Source organism: Salvelinus alpinus, chromosome 1 (assembly GCF_045679555.1).
Source record: "Salvelinus alpinus chromosome 1, SLU_Salpinus.1, whole genome shotgun sequence".
Classification (NCBI taxonomy): domain Eukaryota; kingdom Metazoa; phylum Chordata; class Actinopteri; order Salmoniformes; family Salmonidae; genus Salvelinus; species Salvelinus alpinus.
This window is the reverse complement of record NC_092086.1, coordinates 56116324-56142953: the sequence shown is the minus strand read 5'-3', so window position 1 is coordinate 56142953 and position 26630 is coordinate 56116324. Positions and strand designations below refer to the sequence as shown.

The window sequence follows — 26630 nt, the reverse complement described above, 5'->3', positions numbered from 1 at the left end:
TAATACCCTAACAGTGTTCCTCAGGGTAGGTTATAACGCTCCGTAATACCCTAACAGTGTTCCTCAGGGTAAGTTATACCGCTCCGTAATACCCTAATGTTACCGTAATACCGCTCCGTAATACACCACCCTAGTGTTCCTCAGGGTAGGTTATACTGCTCCGTAATACCCTAACAGTGTTTCTCAACCTAAGGGGTCCGTGATATCTTGCTGTCCCTGAAATTGTTAATTATTTTCTCGGATATCCAGTTTTGCTTACTAGGAATGTAAATGGTCCCTATAACAGTCCTTGTAATACCGAAGTTTTACCACCAGAGGGTACTGTGGAGAATACTGTTAATCCTTCCACACAGGGTTCAACCACAAGGTCTATTATCCTATTACAGTTGAGGAATAAACACACATTCTCTAATGGCAGTGTAGGCCTACTTAACTGCTTGTCTTTCCTAGGAGAAGAGCTTTGGTTGCTGTAGTTACTGCAGTTCCATACCAGTAAAATAACTTTTTTTACAGAGGGATAAGAGAGCCTTTCGTGTTGTCCTAAAATGATTATTGTTTATCTTATGTCTCGAGAAGGCTTAACTGTCTATGAATGCCAGAAACATGGTATATACTTCACATTTGGTGTGTGAACTATTTAATTTGTTTATATGCAAAGCACATTGTTTACATGCAAGCACATATTTACAAATATATGTGTTTGTGAATATGTTATACTTGGGTAGTTGTGTCCATTTGTTACTTTGAATGAGTCTGTACCACATTGCAGTGATTTCACTATGGGCCATGCCCTAATTTGAGATAGGTGCACTTAACTTTAATTAAATCATGTGTTTATGTCAATGTAAGATATGCAAATATGAATATGAGACAGACAGACTGACAAGCAGGCAGACAGACACAGAAACAAACACACCCGCACCCACGTACACACAGGCAGACAGACACAGAAACAAACACACCCACACCCACACCCACGTACACACAGGCAGACAGACACAGAAACAAACACACCCACACCCACGTACACACAGGCAGACAGACACAGAAACAAACACACCCGCACCCACAGGCAGACAGACACAGAAACAAACACACCCACACCCACGTACACACAGGCAGACAGACACAGAAACAAACACACCCACACCCACGTACACACAGGCAGACAGACACAGAAACAAACACACCCACACCCACGTACACACAGGCAGACAGACACAGAAACAAACACACACACACCCAAGTACACACAGGCAGACAGCCACAGAGACAGAAACAAACATACCCACACCCAACTACACACAGGCAGACAGACACAGAAATACCCACACCCACGTACACACCCACGGCTCCACTCACCCAGGCTGATTCTCTTTTCCATCCAGGCCAGCAGGTCCTTGGCGTAGCGGCACCACATCTTGGCATACTGCAGGGCCAGCTCCACGCCTCCCTCACAGCGACACAGAGCCAGGTCTGCTTCCTGGGCTGAGAGTGAGTACATCAGCATCACTGCATATCCTCTCTAACTCACCCTGATGGCACACAGTCAGGAGGGCTTTTTACCCCAACACACACACAACGGGGCAGTCTGGACCCCCACGGGGCGTCCAAAACTGACCCCTCTCCCCCCTGATTCCCAGGGAAAAAGCTGGGCTCACGGGTATGCTTTGTGTCCCATACTATCAATAATGTGTAATCCGAATAATTTGTCATCCAAGAAACAAAAACAAAGGAATAAAAGAGAACAGACAAAAAAAAGGGTATCTCCTATTTCTCAGTTCTGTGAGTTCATCAGAAACATAGCTCTGTTTCCACAACAGGTTTGTGGTTTAGCCAAACAAACTCTATGGAGAAGAGAGACTGAGAATGACTGGTCATCGGGGCTTGTCCCAAGAGTCCACAAGGTCCAGGTGCTGCAGTTTCCCAAGTGGTCATTACTACACCACCACGGGTGGAGGTGTGGTCATAGGTTGGTCATCTCAAAGCATGCATAGCAAGAGGTCATCACGTGGGAAAATCTAAATGTTCCAAGGAAATTCTCCAGTCCAGCCTAGACCAGCTGCTTCCAGGGCTAAACAGACTGTGCTTTAACGGACAGAAGTGAAGAAAGGAAAAGAGAGAGAAAGGGATGGCCTGAGGGTCCCAAACAGGCTTTTTAGGTACACCTCCTCTCCTCTTCCCTCTCTCTACCTCTCTCCTCTCCCTGGCTCCTACCCCCTCCTCTCCTCCCTCCAGCACCTGTTCCACTGCTCCCCTCCTCTGTCAGAGAGAGAGAGAGAGAGAGAGAGAAAATGTGACGTCTGAGAAGATCACCCTGGCAACTCCTCGGTGCCAGAGTGCTGTAATCGATGTGGCAACAGCAGAGCGGGTGTTTTGTGTTATGGTTGTTATGGAAGTCAGGGCGTTGGTGTGACTGACAGCAGTCTGAAGTCAGTCAACTGCTCTCTCTCTCTCTCATCTTCCTCTCTGACTCAGTGACAGCAGATGGCGACATGCAACAATCCTGCAACGCATGTCATGTGCTTTCTTTCTTCCTTCCTCCCGCACACTCCTTTCTGCTCTCTCTTTCCCTGTCATGTGCTTTCTCAGTCCTCTTTTCCCCCCTCACTCGTGATCTCGCAGCGTCACTCTCAGTACCGCTGTCCTTCCACTTCTTTGACCTGTCCACGGTCGAGCTGCACGCACAGGAATAGATTGTTGGATCTGTCAATACCGCAGTCTTCTGAAAAGTCCATATCCTGTTTCACTTCTTCTTCTCCGACACAGAGATGCATTGTGTCCTACACTCTATTTCTGAGCTCGAGTCCTCTCTGTGTGCTGTCACAGACGCCCCTCTCAGTTCCCAGAGTGAGAGCAGAGCATATAACGGGCTTCTCCCTTGAAACAAGTAACTCCATGTCGGAGAGCAAAATCCACCAAAAACGATGAAGACTTTCTGACCGAGTGTTGTGCTGCGTTGACCTCTCTCTCTCTCTCTCTCTCTCACTCCCTGTCTCCCTCTCTTGTGGGCTCCCCTTCACACTTCGGCAACGAGTGTCCCTGTGCCACTTGTGTGTGTGTGTGTGTGTGTGTGTGTGTGTGTGTGTGTGTGTGTGTGTGTGTGTGTGTATGTCCCCTCTCGCTCCGCTCTGCCTGTGCTGGCTTCTGGGACTAGGGATTATCCAGAGAGGGCAGGTCCAGATTGTGGAGTGACAGGCTTTAGATCACAACCAGGTTTTACCTCCTGGTGTGTGTGTGTGTGCGACTTGCAGACCCTGTCAAGAGGACTATGAGGGTGGATGTGGTGAGGATCGGGTTCGAGCTCAGTACAAACTGATTATTGATGCTCCTCCTTACAGCATTTTTTCTGTACATGATCTCCCCCCCCATCTCTCTCTTTCTCACCCTCTCCCAATCTCTCTTTCTCTCTCTCTCCCTTTCTGTCTCAGTAGAGAGAACTTCACAGCTGTAGGTTAGTGGAATTACAGTAAATCAGGAATATTGATATACGACGGTCAGAATGTCAACTTGTGTTACACAAGTGCCAACAGCAGTTAGTTACACAAGCTCCGAACTCGGCCCATACTGTTATTTACCCTTGACACCAACTAACACAGATAAACAACATAGTTGACAACACAGTTGACACATATACAGTGCAAGGATCAATCAATGTCAACCCGACGGGACAGACGGCAGGCATTACAGAAAGCAGGCCACGGCACGGACCACTCAACTCATCAGCCCTACCACCCTACCCCCACCGCTCGCCCCTATCCGCAGCCCCACGCCTCGCCCCTCCATTTGACTTATTACAGATCAGCTCCAAACTGGTGAGGGGGTAGCTGGGAGAATGTGGGATTGGGAAGAGTGGGTCGGGTTAGGGTGAGGGCAGGACTCTGTATTAGATGTAACTGAATGAAGAGAGAGGAGGAGGGCACTCAGAGGGAAGGTATAGCTATATGCTTAGTAACATGGTAAAGAAGAGGTGCTCCGGGGTGAAGTTTCCCCGAGGTGCAGATCTAGGATCAGCTTCCTCTCCCCCAATCCTAACCTTAATCATTAGTGGGGAAAATGCCAAATTGACCAAAAGATAATATTTGATAGTTTCAAATACATTCAACTTAAAAGTGACCTATTACGACTCGATTTGACATCTTTTGGGCATCAGAGCAACATTTAGGGAATCTTATTTGAGTCAGAAAAGGATGTTCATATGATAGGTAAGATATATAAAACCTCACAGAGAGCCTAACCAACTGACAATCTCTTAGAAAATAGAAAAAATATATCAACTATTGGAACCAAGACTTAAAAAGAACGGATGTTGGCACAGGATGGAGGTAAAGTTGGAGCATAACGAAATAACGTAACACTTCACTTGACAGCCAGAGCCATAACACGTAACCATGTCATAATCTGTCGAAACAGCTGACGTACACTGTCATGACACATATTTAGACCTGTTGTGACATATAAGACACCTACATAAGACTGTCCAAACCCACAAAACCTACCACACAAGGCAAAACATTCCATTACACTATAGCCAACCTGTCAACAATATGTTTACGTTATATAACATTTTCTGAAATTGACCATATTAAAACTAACATTGTAATTGTGCACACATTAATGTCTGATATGCACCTATCCCAATGCTCTGTTGCTGATGACTGGGATGAATACAGGAGCAGATTTCCGGAGCAGGACAAGACACCCGTGGTATACGGTCTGATATACGATAGCTGTCAGCTAATCAGCATTCAGGCCTCGAACCACCCACTTTATAAGGGAATGTACGTGATTGGCTTATAAGTTATTTAAAATACAGTGCGATGAAAAAAACATGACTGTAAAGAATGTATTACAACAAACAACAAAGGACTTAAGAAATTAACTTTGAAACGAAAGGAAACTTCTTGGCAGGGAAAAAATACATTTGAATAAATGTGGGTTTTGACACTCGTATGTAGGTGTCATAACCATCCATAAAATAATGCAATATATGTCACAACAGGTGTAAATTATTGGGTCATGACAGTGTTATGACCATATTATGGCAGGTTATGACAAGTTCTGTCAGCTGTTATGACATATTATAGCATGGTTATGACCACGTAGGCTGGGTGTTAAGTAAAGTGCTCCCGAAATTACAGTTAACGAAAATGTATGCTTAACCCAGTATAAACTAATGTATAGAATTTATTATACAAGAGACAAAATTCACAAATTCTACAGCACAATGGCAGAGTCATGTCTAAAGTATAAAACTAATAATGACTCAACAATCCATGCTTTCTGGGAACGCTATAAAGTCCGGAAGTTGTGGGCGGAGCTAGACAGTTGGCTGTCAGAAGTATTAAAATGTAAACTTCCCTTTAACCTGTCGGTCTGCATATTTCAAGACATGGCATATGGGGGTGTCGTGAGATACCCGATGGGTTGAACGATTCTCTTTTCATCGCTCATCTTGAAAAAAAAAACGTATACTAAAAACTTGGAAATCAATCAATCCGCCATCATTAGCATAATGGAAAAATGTCATGATTTATTATTTAAATATTGAAAGCGGGTGGTCTACGGAGAGAAATGGTGCTGTTTTAGGCCATGTGACGGAAAGTGATGCGGGGGCTGGAGATTGGGGTCTGTGCTTACGGGTCTGTGCAGTTGTGATGTAGTTGATGTTTGTCTGATGTTTCCGTTTGTATGTGTATATTTTGTACTGTTTCTAAAAGATCAAATAAAATCTTACAACACAAAAAAAAGATCAGCATCTAGGGGCAACCCACACCAAGAAGAGGTGACTGTCTGGTGCGCTGCAGTGGGTGACGTGAGGCCTTCCGTGGCGTGCAGCACAGCGAATAGGCACGGCTCCAGGATGTTTCCATTCTAATGTCTTATTTAAACACTGCTCTACGTGGTCCTGTAATCCTTAATCTGCATTACGGCAACGTGTGTCTGTGTCCATGGAATTGGGGTTTAATGGGGTCAAAGGACATCCCTACATACATACACAGTTCCTGGAGAAACAAGTGGGCTGCGTTCAGTAGGGGGAAAACATTTCAAAGCGTTGTGAATAAAAAATAAATAAAAACTGTTTTTCAGTTTCCATTGCAAAATGTTCTGCTACGTTGTGTCCTACTGAACAAGACCCTGGTCTAACATGTCCCCCTCTCATTCCTATTTCCCCATCATCTCACTAGTCTTCCTTTCTGTCTCCTTTGTCTCTCAGGCTGAACAATGCTCTTTTCATTACTCACTCTGTACTCACTCTTCCCCTCTGTCTGTTTCTCTCTTTTCCCTCCCATCCCTTTATGGAAAAACATGTGGAAAATCACAAATGTCACATGAAAAAAGCCATGTTGTTTTGGAACACTTCACGTGATGATATTTCACATGATCACATAACCTTTCACATGCGGATTGACATTTTCACATGATGCCCTGCAGACAAAAATATGTCGTTAGGATGTCGCAGGAACATCACGAAATAGCCGCAGTGTTTCCAACCTACATATTTGACACGCATGATTACATTGCGTACGTTTATTTATACAGTAATAATTATTCAACAGGTGACCTCACCTGGGATTTGAACTCACAACCTCATGGTTCACAGTATTCACATCTTCCTGCTACACACCATGTCTGTGTCAATGACTAGTTTCACCTGTATTCTTATACTTTTGACTTAATAGTAAATCTCAGCTTTGTATAATACACTCAAGAAAACTATTATATTTATCCTAGTTATTCATTCAGGAGTAATATTAAAACAGAAGTATATGCCTCACCAACATTAGACAACTATACAGAAAACCCTCAAATTACTGAAATAAGTCAATGGAATCAATGATGAGAGAATAGTCATATTAACTGATATTAAAAAAAAGCAGTGCAGCGAGGTATTATATGTAATGAACGTGTAGGGGACTTCTGAGAATGATACAGGCTTTGTGGCGCAGCAGAAAGATAAGCGCATTTCAAATCCCAGGTGGCGTCATATTGTCCTAATATTTATATATTTCTTCAGTCCATTCTTTGACTTTTAGATGTGTGCATTGTTGTGAAAACGTAAATACTACTGCACTGTTGGAGCTAGGAACACAAGCATTTCGCTACACCCACAATAACATCTGCTAAATATGTGTGACCAATCAAATTTGATTTGATGTCAAAGGTAATCATGTTGTCATAGATTTTTTTTTTTTTTAAGTGACACTATTTTAGCTGATCAGCGTACCAGTTACCTTAAAACGCCTATACCATTTCATTACTTCCTTTAACTTTTTTCACATGTTGAGCTGAAATGTTCACGTGTGAAAACAAAAGAGACACAAATGAGGTCAGTTGTTCACAAGTGTACACCATCTTTTCACATGTGGAATTTGCAGTTTCACATGTTAAAACCTAACTCTCACATGTGGAATTGCATTTTCAAATGTGTGAAAATGCACTTTCACATGAAAAACTAAAAAATGTTGTCACGTGTATTTTCATGGTATCACCTGTTGAAATGTTGCATTCCCATGTTGTCACATTTATTTCACATGAGATCATGTTTTCACATGTGCTTAAATGTTTTCACATGTGTAGTTTCATGCTATCACATGCTTCTTTAACATGTCACATGTAATCATATTAACTTCACATGAGATCACATGTGAAATTGATGTTGTTTTTTCCGTAAGGGATCTCCCCCTCTCTTTTTCCCCATCCCTCTCTACCTCCCCTATCCCTCCCTTTCTCCCTCACTCCCACATTTCTCCCTTCCTCTCTCATTCCCTCGACCTCTATCTCCCTCTCTCCCCCTCTCTCATCCCTTCCTTCCCCTCTTCCTCCCTCCCTCTCTCTCCTGTTTGATGGATATGTCTGAGTGGTAAACTAGAGAGCATCTGTCTGCAGCTCTAATCCTCTCTCCCTCCCCACCCTCTCCAGTCTTCTCCTAATCTCGTTAACACAGAGGCAATTAGCGCCACCGGCTAATTACACGTCAACAAGACAGGTTGAATAGTTGGAGATCAACCACCGTGACTGGCTGTCACCCCACTAGTCCCGCCCACATCACTCATCACATCCCACCTGGATTGGTTGTCAATTAGTGTCAATCACCAGTGTTTCCAGAAGAGAATGGCTTGGACTCTTGCATCCCTTTCACATAAAGACCAAAACCACACAAATGTACTGTGCCTGCATTTTTATACCAGATTTCTTTTGTATTTCTGAAAAGCATAGGGGGTAGAAAAACATGGAACAATAAAACCCACTTAACACCTAGTCATGATTCCTGTATTTATACTGACCCTGTAACCAAAATACAGGTATTGGGTCTGTGTGAATGGTTCTCAGATTTTTTGCAGGTAAATTCATTAACACTTCCATTGTTTAACACATCCCTCATTTGAAATGCAAACAGCCTCCATGGTTCAACAACAACCCCCAACCCTCCGAATTTGCCAATTACCCACTGATATGTATAAAAGGGGTATACCTGCAAACAACTGGTAATAAGGGGCTGTTTGAAATAAATACTGCCTTACAGAGCATTCAGAAAGTATTCAGACCCCTTGACTTTTTCCACATTTTGTTACGTTACAGCTTTATTCTAAAATAGATCAAAAAATAAATAAATCCTCATCAATCTACACAGTATACCCCATAATGACAAAGCGGAAACAGGTTTTTCAATTTTTTTCTCTCAAATGTATTAAAAATAAAAAACAGAAATACCTTATTTACATAAGTATATTGCTATAAGACTTGAAATTGAGCTCAGGTTCATCCTGTTTCTTTTGATCGTCCATAAGATGTTTCTACAACTTGATTGGAGTCCACCTGTGTTTTCAGGTGTCCAGGTGAGCCTGATTGGGTTTATTGGGTTCACCTGGTGTATGACTATTAGGTCCTCTGTGGACTGGGCCGGTTGCTCAGGTCTCTTGTTTTGTTTAGTGATTCATGTGCCAGTGCTTTGTTGTTTTTGCTGTGTAAGCTTCAGTAAATGTTCTGGATTAATCCTCACCTCTGCCTGCTGTGTTTCTCTGTGCCTGGGTCCAAGTTTGTACAAGACTTATTGTCACACCCTCTGGAGAGGTGACAAAGAACCTGATGGTCATTCTGACAGAGCTCTAGAGTTCCTCTATGGAGATGGGAGAACCTTCCAGAAGGACAACCATCTCTGCAGCACTCCACCAATCAGGCCTTTATGGTAGACTGGCCAGATGGAAGCTACTCCTTAGTAAAAAGCACATGACAGCCCGCTTGGTTTGCAAAAAGGCACCTAAAGACTCTCAGACCATGATCAACAAGATTCTCTGGTCTGATGAAACCAAGATGAACTTTTTGTTCTGAATGCCAAGCGTCACATTTGGAGGAAACCTGGCACCATCCCTAAGGTGAAGGAGGATGGTGGTGGTAGCATCATGCTGTGGGGATGTTTTTTAGCGGCAGGGACTGGGAGACTAGTCAGGATCGAGGGAAAGATGAACGGAGCAAAGTACAGAGAGATCCTTGATGAAAACCTGCTCCAGTGTACTCAGGACCTCAGACTGGGGCAAAGGTTCACCTTCCAACAGGAGTGGCTTCTGGACAAGTCTCTGAATGTCCTTGAGTACCCCAGCCAGAGCCCGGACTTGAATCCGATCGAACATCTCTGAAGAGACCTGAAAATAGCTGTGCAGCAACGCTCCCCATCCAACCTGACAGAGCTTGAGAGGATCTGCAGAGAAGAATGGGAGAAACTCCCCAAATACAGGTGTGCCAAGCTTGTAGCGTTACACCCAAGAAGACTTGAGGCTGTATCGCTGTCAAAGGTGCTTCAACAAAGTACTGAGTAAAAGGTCTGAATTCTTATGTAAATGTAATATTTCTAAAAAAAACTATTTTTTTATTTTTTATTATGGGGTATTATGTGTAGATTGATAAGGGGAAAAAACGATTTAATACATTTTGGAATAAGGCTGTAAAGTAACAAAATGTGGAAAAAGTCAAGGGGTCTGAATGCTTTCCGAATGCACTGTATATAAGGGGCTAGTCATACAATATATTATATTATATTTTTATATTTTTATATACAGTGGGGAGAACAAGTATTTGATACACTGCCGATTTTGCAGGTTTTCCTACTTACAAAGCATGTAGAGGTCTGTCATTTTTATCATAGGTACACTTCAACTGTGAGAGACGGAATCTAAAACAAAAATCCAGAAAATCACATTGTATGATTTTTAAATAATTAATTTGCATTTTATTGCATGACATAAGTATTTGATCACCTACCAACCAGTAAGAATTCCGGCTCTCACAGACCTGTTAGTTTTTCTTTAAGAAGCCCTCCTGTTCTCCACTCATTACCTGTATTAACTGCACCTGTTTGAACTCGTTACCTGTATAAAAGACACCTGTCCACACACTCAATCAAACAGATTCCAACCTCTCCACAATAGCCAAGACCAGAGAGCTGTGTAAGGACATCAGGGATAAAATTGTAGACCTGCACAAGGCTGGGATGGGCTACAGGACAATAGGCAAGCAGCTTGGTGAGAAGGAAACAACTGTTGGCGCAATTATTAGAAAATGGAAGAAGTTCAAGATGACGGTCAATCACCCTCGGTCTGGGGCTCCATGCAAGATTTCACCTCGTGGGGCATCAATGATCATGAGGAAGGTGAGGGATCAGCCCAGAACTACACGGCAGGACCTGGTCAATGACCTGAAGAGAGCTGGGACCACAGTCTCAAAGAAAACCATTAGTAACACACTACGCCGTCATGGATTAAAATCCTGCAGCGCACGCAAGGTCCCCCTGCTTAAGCCAGTGCATGTCCAGGCCCGTCTGAAGTTTGCCAATGACCATCTGGATGATCCAGAGGAGGAATGGGAGAAGGTCATGTGGTCTGATGAGACAAAAATAGAGCTTTTTGGTCTAACTCCACTCGCCGTGTTTGGAGGAAGAAGAAGTATGAGTACAACCCCAAGAACACCATCCAAACCGTGAAGCATGGAGGTGGAAACATCATTCTTTGGGGATGCTTTTCTGCAAAGGGGACAGGACGACTGCACCGTATTGAGGGGAGGATGGATGGGGCCATGTATCGCGAGATCTTGGCCAACAACCTCCTTCCCTCAGTAAGAGCATTGAAGATGGGTCGTGGCTGGGTCTTCCAGCATGACAACGACACGAAGCACACAGCCATGGCAACTAAGGAGTGGCTCCGTAAGAAGCATCTCAAGGTCCTGGAGTGGCCTAGCCAGTCTCCAGACCTGAACCCAATAGAAAATCTTTGGAGGGAGCTGAAAGTCCGTATTGCCCAGCGACAGCCCCGAAACCTGAAGGATCTGGAGAAGATCTGTAGGGAGGAGTGGGCCAAAATCCCTGCTGCAGTGTGTGCAAACCTAGTCAAGAACTACAGGAAACGTATGATCTCTGTAATTGCAAACAAAGGTTTCTGTACCAAATATTAAGTTCTGCTTTTCTGATGTATCAAATACTTATGTCATGCAATAAAATGCAAATTAATTACTTAAAAATCATACAATGTGATTTTCTGGATTTTTGTTTTAGATTCCGTCTCTCATAGTTGAAGTGTACCTATGATAAAAATTACAGACCTCTACATGCTTTGTAAGTAGGAAAACCTGCCAAATCGGCAGTGTATCAAATACTTGTTCTCCCCACTGTATATATTATATTTTTTTGCAGGTAACATACAGTACCACATCTTCTGTCTAAAATGGGTAATGGACACGAGGAACATATGGTGCTGGTGATAGAGATCACAGACGCTAGTCACCTTCAACACATTACAACTATAAGCCCTGTCCTCTAATTACTGCTGGCTGTTATGTAGCGAAATCTCTCTTAGCATTTACAAATGCCCTGCTGCACACCATGGATACTGAAGTCTAAAGCCTAAACCACAAGGGTTTGCACATGTTACCAACTGGGCTTGAACCTGGGTCACCTGTGTGCTACATGCCTCAGCCTGCTGAGCTATAGCCTAAGTAGGTTTTAGCTGTGGGAGCTAATGCAAGTCTTTATGTCTCTGGCAAGGTTACTCATCACGCTGAACCAACAAACCTCCTCCGTTACGCACACCAGGGTTGGGGTCATTTCGATTGAAATAGAACAAAATGGAAAAACACACATGCATACAACACACCACGTTCTGCATAAGCACTTTGTGACATCTGCTGATGTAAATAGGGCTTTATAAATACATTTGATTGTATTACAAACATACCTGATAGACCTCCATCTTTGTCATCACAATCTGCGGGGTAGACATCCTCACACTGCAGGGCAGAATACAGACCATTACACAGAGAAATGGATTTGGAGACAAGACGATATACACTGTACTTCAAATCAGTAGAATATGAGCGGAACCTAAATTCAAATGATTCCCCTGTTGGCTAGTACAAACGGCAACAAAAGTATCAACACAACGGAGCACCAGGCTAGAATTTTTTTTTTGATTGATTGACAGAGATAACATAGTAACAATTGATTGATTGATTGTTTGTTTTTAGCCTGGGTATTTGTAAAACACTTTGTGACAACTGCTGGTGTAAAAATGGCTTTATAAATAATGTTGATTAGTTAATTGATTGACGGACAGTACTGCTCCCCCACCGTCACGTGATCCAGCTCAGTGTTGTCGGTGGTTTCCGTAGAGACGGTCTCAGCGATTGACTGGGAGTCAGGGTCTAGAAACATCTCCTCCACAGTGCTGATGGAGCAGAGGGCAGATAAATGTTATAATGGCTTTATGAAGCCTTCGTAAATCCTTTATAATTACTAGATGCTTCACTTAATATTTCTGGGCAAATTCATACTATACTTAACAAAAATATATTTTACTAAGTTACAGTTCATATAAGGAAATCAGTCAATTGAAATAAATTCATTGGGCCCTAATCTATGGATATCACATGACTAGGCAGGGGCACAGCCATGGGTGGGGAGCCAGGCCCAGCTAATCAGAATTTGTTTTTCACCACAAAAGGGCTTTATTACACAGAAAAATACTCCTCAGCACCACCCCACCCTCCTCAGATGATCCCGCCGGTAAAGAAGCCGGATGTGGAGGTCCTGGGCCGGCGTGGTTACACGTGGTCTGTGGTTGTGAGGCCAGTTGAACGTACTGCCAAATTTTCTGAAATGACGTTGGCGGTGGCTTATGGTAGAGACATGTACGTTAAATTATCTGGCAACAGCTCTTGTGGACATTCCTGCAGTCAGCATGCCAATTGCACTCTCCCTCAAAATTTGAGATATCTGTGGAATTGTGGAATGTGACAAAACTGCACATTTTAGAGTGGCCTTTTATTGTCCCCAGCATAAGGTGCACCTGTGTAATGATCGTGCTGTTTAATCAGCTACTTGATATGCCACACATGTCAGGTGGATGGATTATCTTGGCAAAGGAGAAATGCTCACTAACAGTCGATGTAAACAAATTTGTGAACACAATTTGAGAGAAATACATTTTTTTTGTGCATATGGAACATTTCTGGGATCTTTTATTTCAGCTCATGAAACATAGGACCAGCACTTTACATGTTGCGTTTATATTTGTGTTCAGAATATATAAAAGGTATTACTTTCAGGTCCTTACATCTGGTGCATTGACAAATGCGACATAACCCCTTTTCCACCTTGAATGATTTATGAAGCACCTAAAAAACCATTATGAAGGGTTACTCTTAAATAGGACCTATCAAACTAAGGTACAGTACCAGTCAAAAGTTTGGACACACCTGGAAAATAGTAAAAATAAAGAAAAACCCTTGAATGAGTAGGTGTGTCCAAACGTTTGACTGGTACTGTATGTACACATAGATGTAAGAGGAAGAATATAGTCGGTTTATAATCTCACGTAGGTATACACTTCCTCTTTCTGGCAACTAGTAGCAGACCCCCCCCAACAAATAAAAAAGTAATCCCTGCACTAACAGTCACATTGGTCTTTCTTACTAGCTCACTGCTGATAATTGCCTTATTGAGGAAAGGTTTTACTTACTATGAATGTGATATGTGATTGTCTCACCGAGCTACCTTAAGATGAATGCACTGTAAGTCGCTCTGCATAAGAGTCTGCTAAAGGACTAAAATGTAAAACATGTCAAGGTGTTCTGAATGATGGACTGATTATGATCTGGAGGGTGACAATGGTAATAAGTGTACACGATGAGTGAATCTAAAAGTCAGACTTACGAGTTGACCAAAGAGAGTTCAAAATTATCGAAGTCCCGGAAGATCTCACTGTAGCGCTTGGTCTCTGATTTGTCGGGGACCTTCACATCTGGGGTAAAAGATGGAGGACAAACATGTGAGCAAGAGAGGCCAAATGCTCTTTCTTTTTCATAAAATAAATATAACACAAAAACACACAAGTTGAAATTGCTTTTTGCAGCTCCGAAAAAAGGGATCTGTAAAAAAAAAAAAAAAAAAGCTTACGAAATAACCTTCTATTTTTAGAAATAACAAATAAAAGGGGTAAACCAACAGCCGACACCCAGTCGTTAAACAATGTGCAAGGAAATAAAGACGTTCGTGGGTTTGAACGGTGGTGGTGGTGGTGACTGAGGCCTCAGATGTGTGATTGTATGCTCGTGTAAAAGGCATTAGCTGTAACACTGTTGTCTTTCAAATCCCCAGCCTCTGGTGAAAAACACATATCACTGTCGGTCACCCATTAAATCACACTAAGTACTGCTGAGATGGCTCAGAATGGTTTTAAACTTTGTGTGAACGGCAGACAAGCATATTTACTTGTTATATAACATCTAATATGGGAAGGACTGCAAATAAACTGAGAAAAAGAGAAATGCAACTCCAACAAAGGGGTTCTGTTCATTTGATACATAGATAGTGGAATGCATTTCCTAGGACAGACTGAATGCTGTGCTCACTACTGAGTACAGCGTTAATCCTGAATTAAACAGGCTAGGCATTTACAGTACATGACTCAGCTGGGGAAAATACAGGTTGATGACGCCCAAAACTGAACGATGGTACATTAACCCTGAGTGAACTACAACCAGGGTTGGGGAGTAACGGATTACATGTAATAACTGTAATCTGTTACGTTACCAGCAAAATATTGTCATCAGATGACCAATACTTTTGAAAAATGAGATGATTACTCGAGGAGTACTATTAAATTCAGAAAGGATGTTAGTGAGAAAAAAAATATTTGACACTTCTGTTTTCTTAAAGACACTAAAATCAGCATTTAAAAAAGGCGCAAATGTAAGTTTGTTCCACCTGAGCGAGTCTGACCACAAGTAGAGACCGCTATGATGACGCACCAAATGTGTTTGATGGATCGCGGGAAAAGAGCAGGAATAGGCTTTTGTAGGCTACAGGTCGTTGTGGATGGCTGTTCACAAATCTAAATGTGTATTTGAACATGATAATGGTTGAATTCAAGAAGTTTAAGCTGCTTATCAATCATTGTTTTTCAAACCAGTGGACAGCCAGTGAAAAATGCGCTCTTGCAACAGCTGCATAGCGCGGATCCAAGCCTATGGAATAAAAGTGGGGCTTGTATTGCTCAATCTAATTCATGCTGATAAAAAAATAATCAATAGTCCTAATGGACACTTGCTCAAATTTGCACACTTTTGATAGATTTAAAGTGGTAATCTGTAGTTGCTACATCTATTTTTGGACTTATAAATGATATATAAAGTACCAGTCAAAAGTTTGGAAACCTACCCATTCCAAGGGTTTTTCGTTATTTTTACTATTTTCTACATTGTAAAATAATAGTGAAGACATCAAAACTATGAAATAACACATAAGGAATCATGTAGTAACCAAAAAAGTGTTAAACAAATCCAAATATATTTTAGATTCTTCAAAGTATCCACCCTTTGCCTTGATGACAGCTTTGAACACTCTTGGTAAAGTATGCCATTCCATTTTTCAACTAAAATCAATGAGGCCAATCAGTCCTCTGCGACAACAAAATCATAAACAACAGAGTAGGGCTGGCTAATAAGTACTTAGTTTTGGGGTCATGCTCAGGTAAATCAATTTGGCTAATCTATACTTCCATATTTGCAAGTCCTATTCTTGACGATCAAGGTGTATAACATTTATCGGAATGACTGGAACTCTGATAGACTTTGGTTTTTAATGTAAAGATATAATTTAATCATATTATTATATGTAGTAGAAAGAAAAAGCCTACATAACCAACCCATAAAGTAAAATGTAACATCCATATACAGCTATGTAAACTTTAACATTGATTTATCCTGCAAAAGATGTCGTTCAATTGGTAACATACATTTTTGTCTTCTTCTAATGCCTGTTAAAGGGAAAGATATCTAAAAGTAACAGAATGTAATCAGATTACGTTACTGAGTTTGCGTAATCCAAAAGTTACATTACTGGTTAAAATTTTGGACAGGTAACTTGTAACTGTAACAGATTACATGTAGAAAGTAACCTACCCAACCCTGACTACAACCTAATGCTGTAGTCTCACTCAACAGACGTTTGCGGGCTAGCATCATGTGCTGAGACTGCATATGAGGCTTACAACATAAGGGACCTGTTACAATTGAAGCTGACTGTGTTTCACTTTAACGGCAGTCAATATGCAAAAACACTCAACTCCCAGTGTAGATATTTTTTCATCTCACCTCCCTCTCTCTCTCTGTCTCCATTTAGGTCAACCACATCCTGCTTGTGATGTGTGTCATGTTTTGCTCAGAAGACACAAAGGTCTTGTTTATTCACCTTAGCAGAGTTCTGTTCATACGGCAGTAGAAGACCGGTAAGACATAGTAGAACTGTACACAACCAAGTTCAACTCTATAGCGCAAATTACATTTAAAAGCAATGTTCCCTCCTACACGGAAACTGCATTCACGGTAAACGCTGCACATGGCGGCTCAATCAGAAATTACCTTGAAATATTAAGCGAGCTATGGTGCTGAACTTCGGCAATATGGATTGAATCGAGCCCTTAGTCTAACAGAAAGCAGGGCCCTATAGCCTACTGTGCATGGCAGAGTTCTAGAGGGAGATCGAGAGTGAGTTCAAATAGTATTTGTTTTCCGTCAAACCATTTTCTCTTAAATGATGGAGACTGACATCCCTGACTTGATGGTTTCAAGAGCTTAATTAAAAAATATATATGTTTCACGAATGGCACACACCAACACGCAAAATGGAGGATGAGTTCAGGAGGTTCACTGATCCTGCACTGACTGGGAGGATGTAGCATGCTCACACACACACACACACACACACACACACACACACACACACACACACACACACACACACACACACACACACACACACACACACACACACACACACACACACACACACACACACACACACACACACACACACACACACACACACACACACACGTTTGTTGTATTGTCCTTGTAGGGACCAAACAATTGATTCCCATTCAAAATCCTATTTTCCCTAACCCTTAACCCTTAATCCTAACCCCTAAGCCTAAACCTAACCCCTAAGCCTAAACCTAACCCCTAAACCTAAAATAGCCTTTTTCCTTGTAAGGAATGGCAAAACATGTCCAAACATGTTCCCTGAAACATTTTCTCACCTCCTTTTCTACCCAAATGGATGGTTTCCCAGACCCAGATGGAGACTATTCTCCATTGAGCATGCTTTGGTCCAGGAGTAGGCTTAATCTGAGCACTGAAAACTGGCCCAAATGATAACAATCTTCAGTTTTCTCTTGTTGTTACTCACCTGGGGTTTTGGAGTGCTCCTTCTCATTAACTTCGGGTTCTTCTTCCCTCTCCATCTCTATTTGAGACTAAATATCACAAGTACACCTAGCCCCAAACCAGCATCTACCGCAGCAACCCCATCAATCTTCCCCGCTCCACCAGCAACGTTCCATCAACCTTCTATCAATCAATCTATCAATTCCATCAACGTTAGCAATGCGTACTCGTACACATGACAAACAGCAGCTACAGAGCAGGAAATGGGCTCGATTTCCTCTAGTTGCACTCAATCACACTAACATTTGACTAGCACAATGCTGCTGTCTGGTAAAGTGCCTGGGTCTGACCCTTCTCTTCTTGTTCTCTCAGAGTTCTCTTCCTCTAGTGCAGAGCGAGGTTGGCCAATACGGTTTCACCATCATGAGAAGAGGAAGTGTGACTCTGTCAATCTAGGTCACACCTAGGTTGTCATACCGAACGTAGCTAGATATGTGTGAGAGGGTGGAGGAGGAAAAAGAGAGAAAGTGAGCTTGCCTCTGTGTTATACTGTTTGTGTTGTGACCTCTGTGTTATACTGTTTGTGTTGTGACCACTGTGTTATACTGTTTGTGTTGTGATCTCTGTGTTATACTGTTTGTGTTGTGCAGATGTTCAGAGATCAAACTTTGATCTCTAAAATGATCTCTCTCATGGGTGTTGAAAGCTGAATGATATTGATACTACATTTGAGGCGGCAGGTTGCCTAGTGGTTAGAGTGTTGGGCCATTAACCAAAAGTTTGCTGGATCGAATCCCCGAGCTGACAAGGTAAAAATCTGGTGTTCTGAACAAGGCAGTTAACCCACTGCTCCCAGGTAGGCCATCATTGTAAATAATATTTTGTTCATAACTGACTTGCCTAGATAAATAAAGGTTAAATAAAAAATGCACATCTCTGCAATTGAACATCAACCTCTTGAGATTACAGTACTCACCAGTGTTGCAGTAGGCAGTAAACATATTGAAATGGGTATACTAATTGTACCTTTAATAACTGTATCCAATAACAACATAGGTTTTCTTTTTCTGTTGCATTTTGCTACAGTGTGACCTACACAACCCATGATAGTGAGGTAAGAATGTCCAGGAGATATATTCTAGAGGCTGAGACTGACTGACCTGTGAGGGAGAGATGCAGCATGGTGAGGGCGTGGCTGACTGGAGGTCGACCCATGGATGGGTAGCATTCCGACAGGGGCTGGAGAGACTGCTGTAGGGCCTGGAGCCCCATGGACACATTTAGCTGGTTAGGACCACCCAGCTCTGGGAAGGAGAGGGGGAATGAGGGAGGGAAAGAGAAAGAGAAAACATGTAGATTGAGAGAGAAAGAGAGAGAGAGAGAGAAGAAAATCTTCAGTCGCACAATTGGTATTATGCACTGTAGAAAATGTAATCAAATAAAAGTTGTCTGTGTGTGTTTGTGTGGTAAACACTATATAAACGTTTCTATAGTCAATTGGCACAGTGGCGACCCGTCATTCAAGGCAGGGGGGGGCAGAGTAGCAATTACTGGCAGGGCCACTCAAGGATATTTAGAGACCTGTCCCGAAGCCAATCCTGTGTTGTCTTGGCTGTATGCTTAGTGTTGTTGTCCTGTTGGAAGGTGACCCTTCGCCCCAGTCTGAGCTCCTGAGCGCTCTGGAGAAGGTTTTCATCAAGGATCTCTCTGTACTTTGCTCCGTTCATCTTTGCCTCGAGCCAGACTAGTCTCCCAGTCCCTGCCGCTGAAAAACACCCCCACAGCATGATGCTGCCACCACCATGCTTCACCTTAGGAATGGTGCCAGGTTTCCTCCAGATGTGATGCTTGGCATTCAGGCCGAAGAGATCAATCTTAGTTTCATCAGACCAGAGAATCTTGTATCTCATGGTCTGAGAGTCTTGAGGTGCCTTTTGGCAAACTCCAAGCGGACTGTCATGTGCCATTTACTGAGGAGTGGCATCCATCTGGACACTACCATAAAGGCCTCATTGGTGAAGTGCTGCATAGATGGTTGTCCTTCTGGAAGGTTCTCCCATCTCCACAGAGAAACTCTGGAGCTCTGTCAGAGTGACCATCGGGTTCTTGGTCACCTCCCTGACCAAGGCCCTTCTCTCCAGATTGCTCAGTTTGGCCGGGCGGCCAGCTCTAGGAAGAGTCTTGGTGGTCCCAAACTTCTTCCATTTAAGAATGATGGAGGCCACTGTGTTCTTGGGAACCTTCAATGCTGCAGAAATGTTTTGGTACCCTTCCCCAGATCTGTGTCTCGACACAATGCTGTTTCGGAGCTCTACGGACAATTCCTTCGACTTCATGGCTTGGTTTTTGCTCTGACATGCACTGTCAACTGTGGGACCTTATATAGACAGGTGTGTGCTTTTCCAAATCATGTCCAATCAATTGAATTTACCACAGGTGGACTCCAATCAAGTTGTAGAAACATCTCAAAGATGATAAGTGGAAACTGGATGCACCTGAGCTCAATTTCGAGTCTGAATACTTATGTAAACAAGGTATGTTTTTTTATTTTTAATACATTTGCAGAAATATCTAAAAACGTGTTTTCGCTTTGCCATTATGGGGTAGTGTGTGTTGATTTCGGAGTATTTATTTTTATTTAATCCATTTTAGAATAAGGCTGTAACATAACAAAAAAAAGTCAAGGGGTCTGAATACCTTCCGAAGGCACTGTATATTTTATATATTTTTTGTAGTTGCTTGTTTTGCATGTTATATTGGCATTAATAGGTGTCACACATCAGTCTGCAAACTGTAAAAAAATATATATATATATTGAGTTAAAAAATCTGGATACAAACATGATCTCCTTTTTGATTTTTTGAGTAAGGCACCTCCAAAATGCTGGTGATACACCTGCCCTGAATGATGGGTCGCCACTGGTTTAGTGGCTTTGCTGGCATGCATCTAAAAACAATTGGGTATGGCCTACCAAGATTTACATGCTAAAATCAACACTGAATTGGCATATCAGACAGTATGCCTACTGGCCCTGCAACTTGCATTGGAATCAGAAGTAGGATGGCGACCCCTTGAGGCGTGCCCGGAAGTCGCATGAAGTAAGCAAGTTCTTGAATGGTTTGAAAGTCGATGCTTCATCCGATAATGTGGTCAGAGGCGCCATATGGATGGTGTGACACAATTGCGGAGCCTCCGGAGGCATGAAGAGGCCAAATTGAGCTCTGTACCTCTCGAATTGTGGATCAATGAGGAGGGCTCCTTATAGTTACGCATTGACATGATTGGTTGGCGGTAGGTGAGGGCGTGAGGTCGGGTATAAACACAAACTCACTTCCTTGACAACTTCCTTCACAACAGCTCTGCGCTGCTCCGCAAAGCGCAAGAAGTATGAATGGCCTGACTTCTGCCATATCACCATAAAATGCTATACGGTCAATGCAGATGTCAGATTGAACATGCAGCGCCTTTAATGTCCATATACAGAATGTGGTTACTACATACCACATCAAGTACATTCTGCGCCCACTACACGTCACTTACTACATGTCGCGCCCACTGCCATTGAGCTGGTGTAGCGCAGTCTTTGGCCCACATTCCAGCACACTAACGTTAAGTGTCGGTGCAACGTTGGATGCCAACCGACAAAAAAAACTATCGAAGGAGGCTGCTAGCTAGCTAAGGCTGCGCCGCCCGCCTACCGAGTACTGCGTTCCCGCAGTTCTGTTAACATTACGGTGAGGGAAGTAGTTAGCTAGTGTAGCCAACCCACTCGCGTGGCACTGCGCGGGTAGTGTTTAACCTGGCCATAACGTTAAAATAACCGGGAAAGCAGTGCTTGACAGCTAGGGGGCTGTGGGGCCAAATTGAGCTCTGTACTGCATCACCATGTGCCACCCAAATGTTGTACCAATGCGGAGGGCTCCATTTAGCTATTGACATGATTGGTTGACAGTAGGTGGGGGCGGGAGGTCCTATATAAACACAAACTCACTTCCCTGAAAGCTTCCTTCACAACAGCTCTGCGCAGCTTTGTGAAGCGCAGGAAGTGTGCATGCTTTTAATTATTTTATTTTTTTACGGTTAGTATGAGTATCTTTAATTTATTTTATTTTATTAACAACAAATCAATACAGAAAGTACATAAGGGAACACAAGTATATATAGATTATATATAATGGACAATCGAGCTAGGGGGTACAATTTCACATTACAATTACACAAGGACCTTAAGGGACATACATACACTTACAATTCTAACAGCTTTTTTGTTAGTAGAGTATTTAACTGTCTTAAAATACAGTTCAATTTCTTTTTGTAGGGTAAGAAAATGTGTTTTTTTGTTTGTAAATTTACATTTGTGTATATGAAATTTGGCCAAAAGAATAATGAAGTTAATTACATAAAAATGTTTCAGCTTATTTCTATCGTATGTAAAGAATCCAAGCAGTACATCTCTCCACAATAGTGTAACATTTTCATAAATGTGTTCAATAATAAATCTACTGATGTCTTGCCACAGTTTTCTTACATAAATACAATGCCAAAAAAGATGCAACACTGTTTCTGGGTGGTCATTACAAAAGGAGCAATTTGAGTTGATGTTTTCCTTAAACTTCTTCATATAGTGGTTGGCAGGATAATATTTATGAATTTTTTTAAAGGAAACTTACTTAATTTTGTTAACAAGTAGGTATGTGTGTGGCAACATCCAAACTTTTTTCCAACAGATATTATCAATAAATCCATTCCAATAAGGCATGACATAAGGTACAACATACAACATCCTGCTGAAACAAGGTTCGTATCGCTCTGTTGTTGAATGGACCAAAAGAGAAACAAATATTTCCTACTGATGAGTCAACAGGGTCAATAGAAGGTAGGCTCTGAGGGTCAGGTCTTGACACGTTCCTGAATAACAGAGACACACCTGAGGGAATGGCGTCTAAAACAATTGCAAAATCTTTAGGTGTTACAGGGACCTTGTAAAGTGATAAGAATTCCTTATAACTGAGTAAAAGACCCTCTGCATTTACCAGTTGGCTCACCAATAGGATATTATTTCGGAACCAATATTCTAAAAACAAAGAAGTATTTTTATACAATATATCCTGATTATTCCATATATAATATATGTGTGGAGAAAAATTGTGTTTATAAATTAAGGACCATGACAAGAAAACCTGCCGATGAAAAGCAGAAAGTTTCACAGAAATTTTGTCAATATTATAATTGCAAAACAACATGAAGTTAAGGCCACCAAAAGTAGAAAAGACATGATGAGGAATAACATTCCAGATAGAAGTGGGTCTTCTTAGGAATTGTTTTATCCAATTGATCTTAAAAGTATTATTTAAAGTAGTAAAGTCCAGAAAATTCAGTCCCCCATTCTCATAAGTGTTCATTACAACAGTTTTCCTAATGTAATGGGTACGGTTTCTCCAAAGAAAGTTGAAAAGCATCTGGTCTATCTCCTTGCTTATTTTACTGTCAAGATATAAAGATAGAGCGCCATATGTTAGTCTAGAGATACCTTCAGCCTTGGTTATTAGGACTCTACCTTTTAAAGATAAGTCCCTCTGTAGCCATTAATTTAGCTTCTTCTGGGTATTTTTAATAAGAGGGTTAAAATTTAGTAAGCCTCTAGACTTCTGATCCTTTGTAATGGTTATGCCTAAATATATAACTTCTTCTTTTACTGGAATACCATAATATGAAGATGTCACACAATCTTTGACAGCTATAAGTTCACATTTATTAATGTTAAGGTATAGACCAGACGCTTTGGAAAAGGATTGTATCACATTGATCGATATGGGAATTTGGTTAGCGTCTTTCAGAAAAAGTGTAGTATCATCAGCCAGCTGGCTTATAATAATTTCTTTACCAGCTATGGAAATACCTTGTACAGGACTATTATTTAAAGAATTTGCAAGAAGTTGGGTGATTAATAAAAACAGGTATGGGGAGATAGGACAACCTTGCCTAATTCCTCTCTTTAACTCAAATCTAGGTGAGGTGCCATATTTCAATTTGATAGAGCTGTTACCATTTGCATAGAGAGTCTTAATAGCCTTACAGAAAAAATCCCCAAAGCCAAGTCTCTCAAGGGAGTGGAAGAGAAACTGATGCTCTACTGTGTCAAATGCCTTATAAAAATCTAAAAATAATATGAAGCTATCCTCAGTTATTAGGTCTGAGTAGTCAAGTATGTCTAATACTAGTCTGACATTGTCTGTTCCTCATGAAGCCAGACTGTGTTTCATCAATGATTGCATCCAGGACTTCTTTAATTATTTTTGCAAGTAGTAATCTTATAGTCATTATTAAGAAGACAAATTGGACGCCAGTTATCGATGAGCAGCACTTCTTTTTTAGGCTTAGGTATCAGTGTTATTAACTCCTGACTCATTGTAGGAGGGAGAACATTGTTTTTAATACTCTCTAAAAATACTTCAAATAGGAAGGGAGCTATTTGCTCTGAAAATAATTTGTAAAATTCTGATGTAATTCCATCAACACCTGGTGATTTATTGTTCTTTAGATGTTTGATAGACTCTATAATCTCTTCAACTTTGATGGGTTCATCACACTGTTTAGATTCTATATCACTGACAGAGTGAACATTATTCAGTGAGTTAAAAAACATATCTGTGGATTCCTGACAGTACGTAGAGCTATACAATTTTCTGTAAAAATTGCTACAGTATTTAGCGATTAATTTTTGGTCATCTGTAATAACACCATCAATGTTTCATTTATGGATAGTGTTATTTTTAGAGTGAAATTTCTCAAGTCTAAAGAAATAGGATGAATTCTGTTCTCCCTCCTCAATCCATTTTTTCCTAGAGGCTCATTTTGCTTTTAATCTATATATATTATCCAGTTTATTTTGTAACTCAATTAGTTCCAACTTCTCCTCCCCCGAGAGGCCGGCTGGGGACCTCTGAGAAAGGGAAGTTATCTTAATGATCACCTTTTCCCCCTCAGCTCTTCTGGTCTTAGCAAGATTACTACCATATTTGCTGAGGTATTTGGACACCTCAAATTTAAAGAGCTCCCAGTTCTTGCAATAAGATTTTTCTTCACAAGCCCTTTCCCAAAAGTGTGAGAGCAGATCTTTAACCTCAAATTTAACTATATCATTATTTAATAATGAGCTATTTAGCTTCCAGTAGGATGCTCTGCCAAGGTTAGTATCAGGGGTAAATATTTTGATATCAATGTAAATGGCCCTATGGTCTGTGAGGGGAGTAGTACAGATATTTGTAGTAACACACTCACTATCAATACATTTGGATATAAGCCAAAGATCTATTCTGGATTGCCTGGAACCTGTTTTGTTACTCCAAGTGAATGATCTGTCGGCCGGAAACCTCTCTCTCCATATATCAGTAAGATCAAACTTTTCCATAAAAAGTATTAAACCCAAATCCTGATTGGTTGGTCTACCTGGGGGCCATCTATCAGTTGAATTATCTATAGTAATGTTAAAGTCCCCTCCTATCAATAATAACGAATTGGGAAATTTAGATAACCAATGAAGTATGTGTTTCTCTATAGATTCAAGCAATTCATCATTCTCATGTTTGGTGTTGTACCCGTAGAAGTTTACAGTAATGAGCGTAATGTCATTGTAACTGATCACAAGACAAATAAAGTGACCAAAGGGATCACATTCCGAGTGTAGAATATTACCACCAAAGCTATTTTTCATTGTAGTGACACCAGCGGACCGTTCAGATCCATGGGAAAGCCAAATATCGTTGCCTCACTGTGACCTCCAGAAGTTGGCATCAGCCGAAATTGAGTGAGACTCTTGAAGAAAGCAAAAATCTGTTCGAAATTGTTTAGCAAATAAAAATAAGGCCTTGCGCTTCACATTGTTTCGTAACCCCCTAGCATTAAGAGAAACTAAAGACAAAGACAAAACAACAAACATTATATAAAAGTATAAACTGTAGTAGGATCAGTCAGACGTAGGAGCAGTGAACGTAAATGATAGGAAACCGAGATCTGCACCATTTAAGTCAATTTAAAGTGAAAATAGCTTATTCCATAAACTTTGAGCTAGACGTTATCCGGCTTTGAAATTCAACTCAACTGAAAATTATGTTCAAGACCAAACCAAGGGTTCTTGCAGTAAGAGAGACTAAAAACCCTCTTTAGTGTAATCAGGAACTATTCTGAGAAATAAAATACAAAATAATAATTTAAATAAAAGGTTACCTACTATTTTAAGTGCATATGAAAACTGATCATAAAATAATATATATATATATATTTTTTTTTTTACATATACATATTCCTACGATCTTTTTTGGGAAATAAGTATTAATAACTAAATGGAACAATAACCGTGTAAAGTCAGAGCAGACCTGTATGCCCTTTAAAACAGTATCTTAGGTACTGTATACATAAAAAATAAATACAGCTTTCAATCTTCTTCGTAAGTTTGTAAACAAAATAGATCTTCTGGTCATACAAGAACAAACAAATAAATTGAAGTACCTGAGTATTCCTGAAAAATAGTCACCTGATGCTTGTTAGGTAAACAACATAAGGAAAATGAGAATACCATGGCTGAAACCATCAACCTGTTCCTTCTGGTGAGATTTTAGGAAGGAATATGGATTTCTGAACTGTTGATGAAGCCTCGTCCTCTGACGAAGTAAGCAGCCTTTCCCTCATTTCGTGCTATCTTGATCGTTGGCCACAACTTGTTCCTTCTTTCTATGTCCTCCGGGCTGAGATGCTCGGCGAAACGCATACCATGGCTCTGAAGGAAGGCATTCTTCCTAGCAGCTTTCCAGACAGCATCCCTGTAGAATCTGGCAGTGAAGAGGATGATGATACCCGTTGGCCTTGAATCGTTTTGCTGTTGCTTCTTGCCGAGGCGATGCACAACGTCGATGGTATCA

General features: G+C 41.3%; 1 protein-coding gene across 1 annotated transcript in view; it reads right to left on the bottom strand.

The window, feature by feature from the left end:
* Positions 1 to 18094, bottom strand: part of LOC139581111 (GEM-interacting protein-like) — a 36395-nt gene extending 18301 nt beyond the window's left edge. Inside the window, exons 1-5 of the mRNA XM_071410543.1 lie at positions 17735 to 18094; positions 14201 to 14288; positions 12617 to 12713; positions 12225 to 12276; positions 1363 to 1488 (exon numbers count right to left, since the gene is read on the bottom strand). Of these exons, the coding sequence (XP_071266644.1) occupies positions 1363 to 1488; positions 12225 to 12276; positions 12617 to 12713; positions 14201 to 14288; positions 17735 to 17789 (418 nt within the window). The 5' untranslated portion in view covers positions 17790 to 18094. The remainder of the gene's footprint in view (positions 1 to 1362; positions 1489 to 12224; positions 12277 to 12616; positions 12714 to 14200; positions 14289 to 17734) is intronic.
* Between the last annotated feature and the right edge of the window lie 8536 nt (positions 18095 to 26630).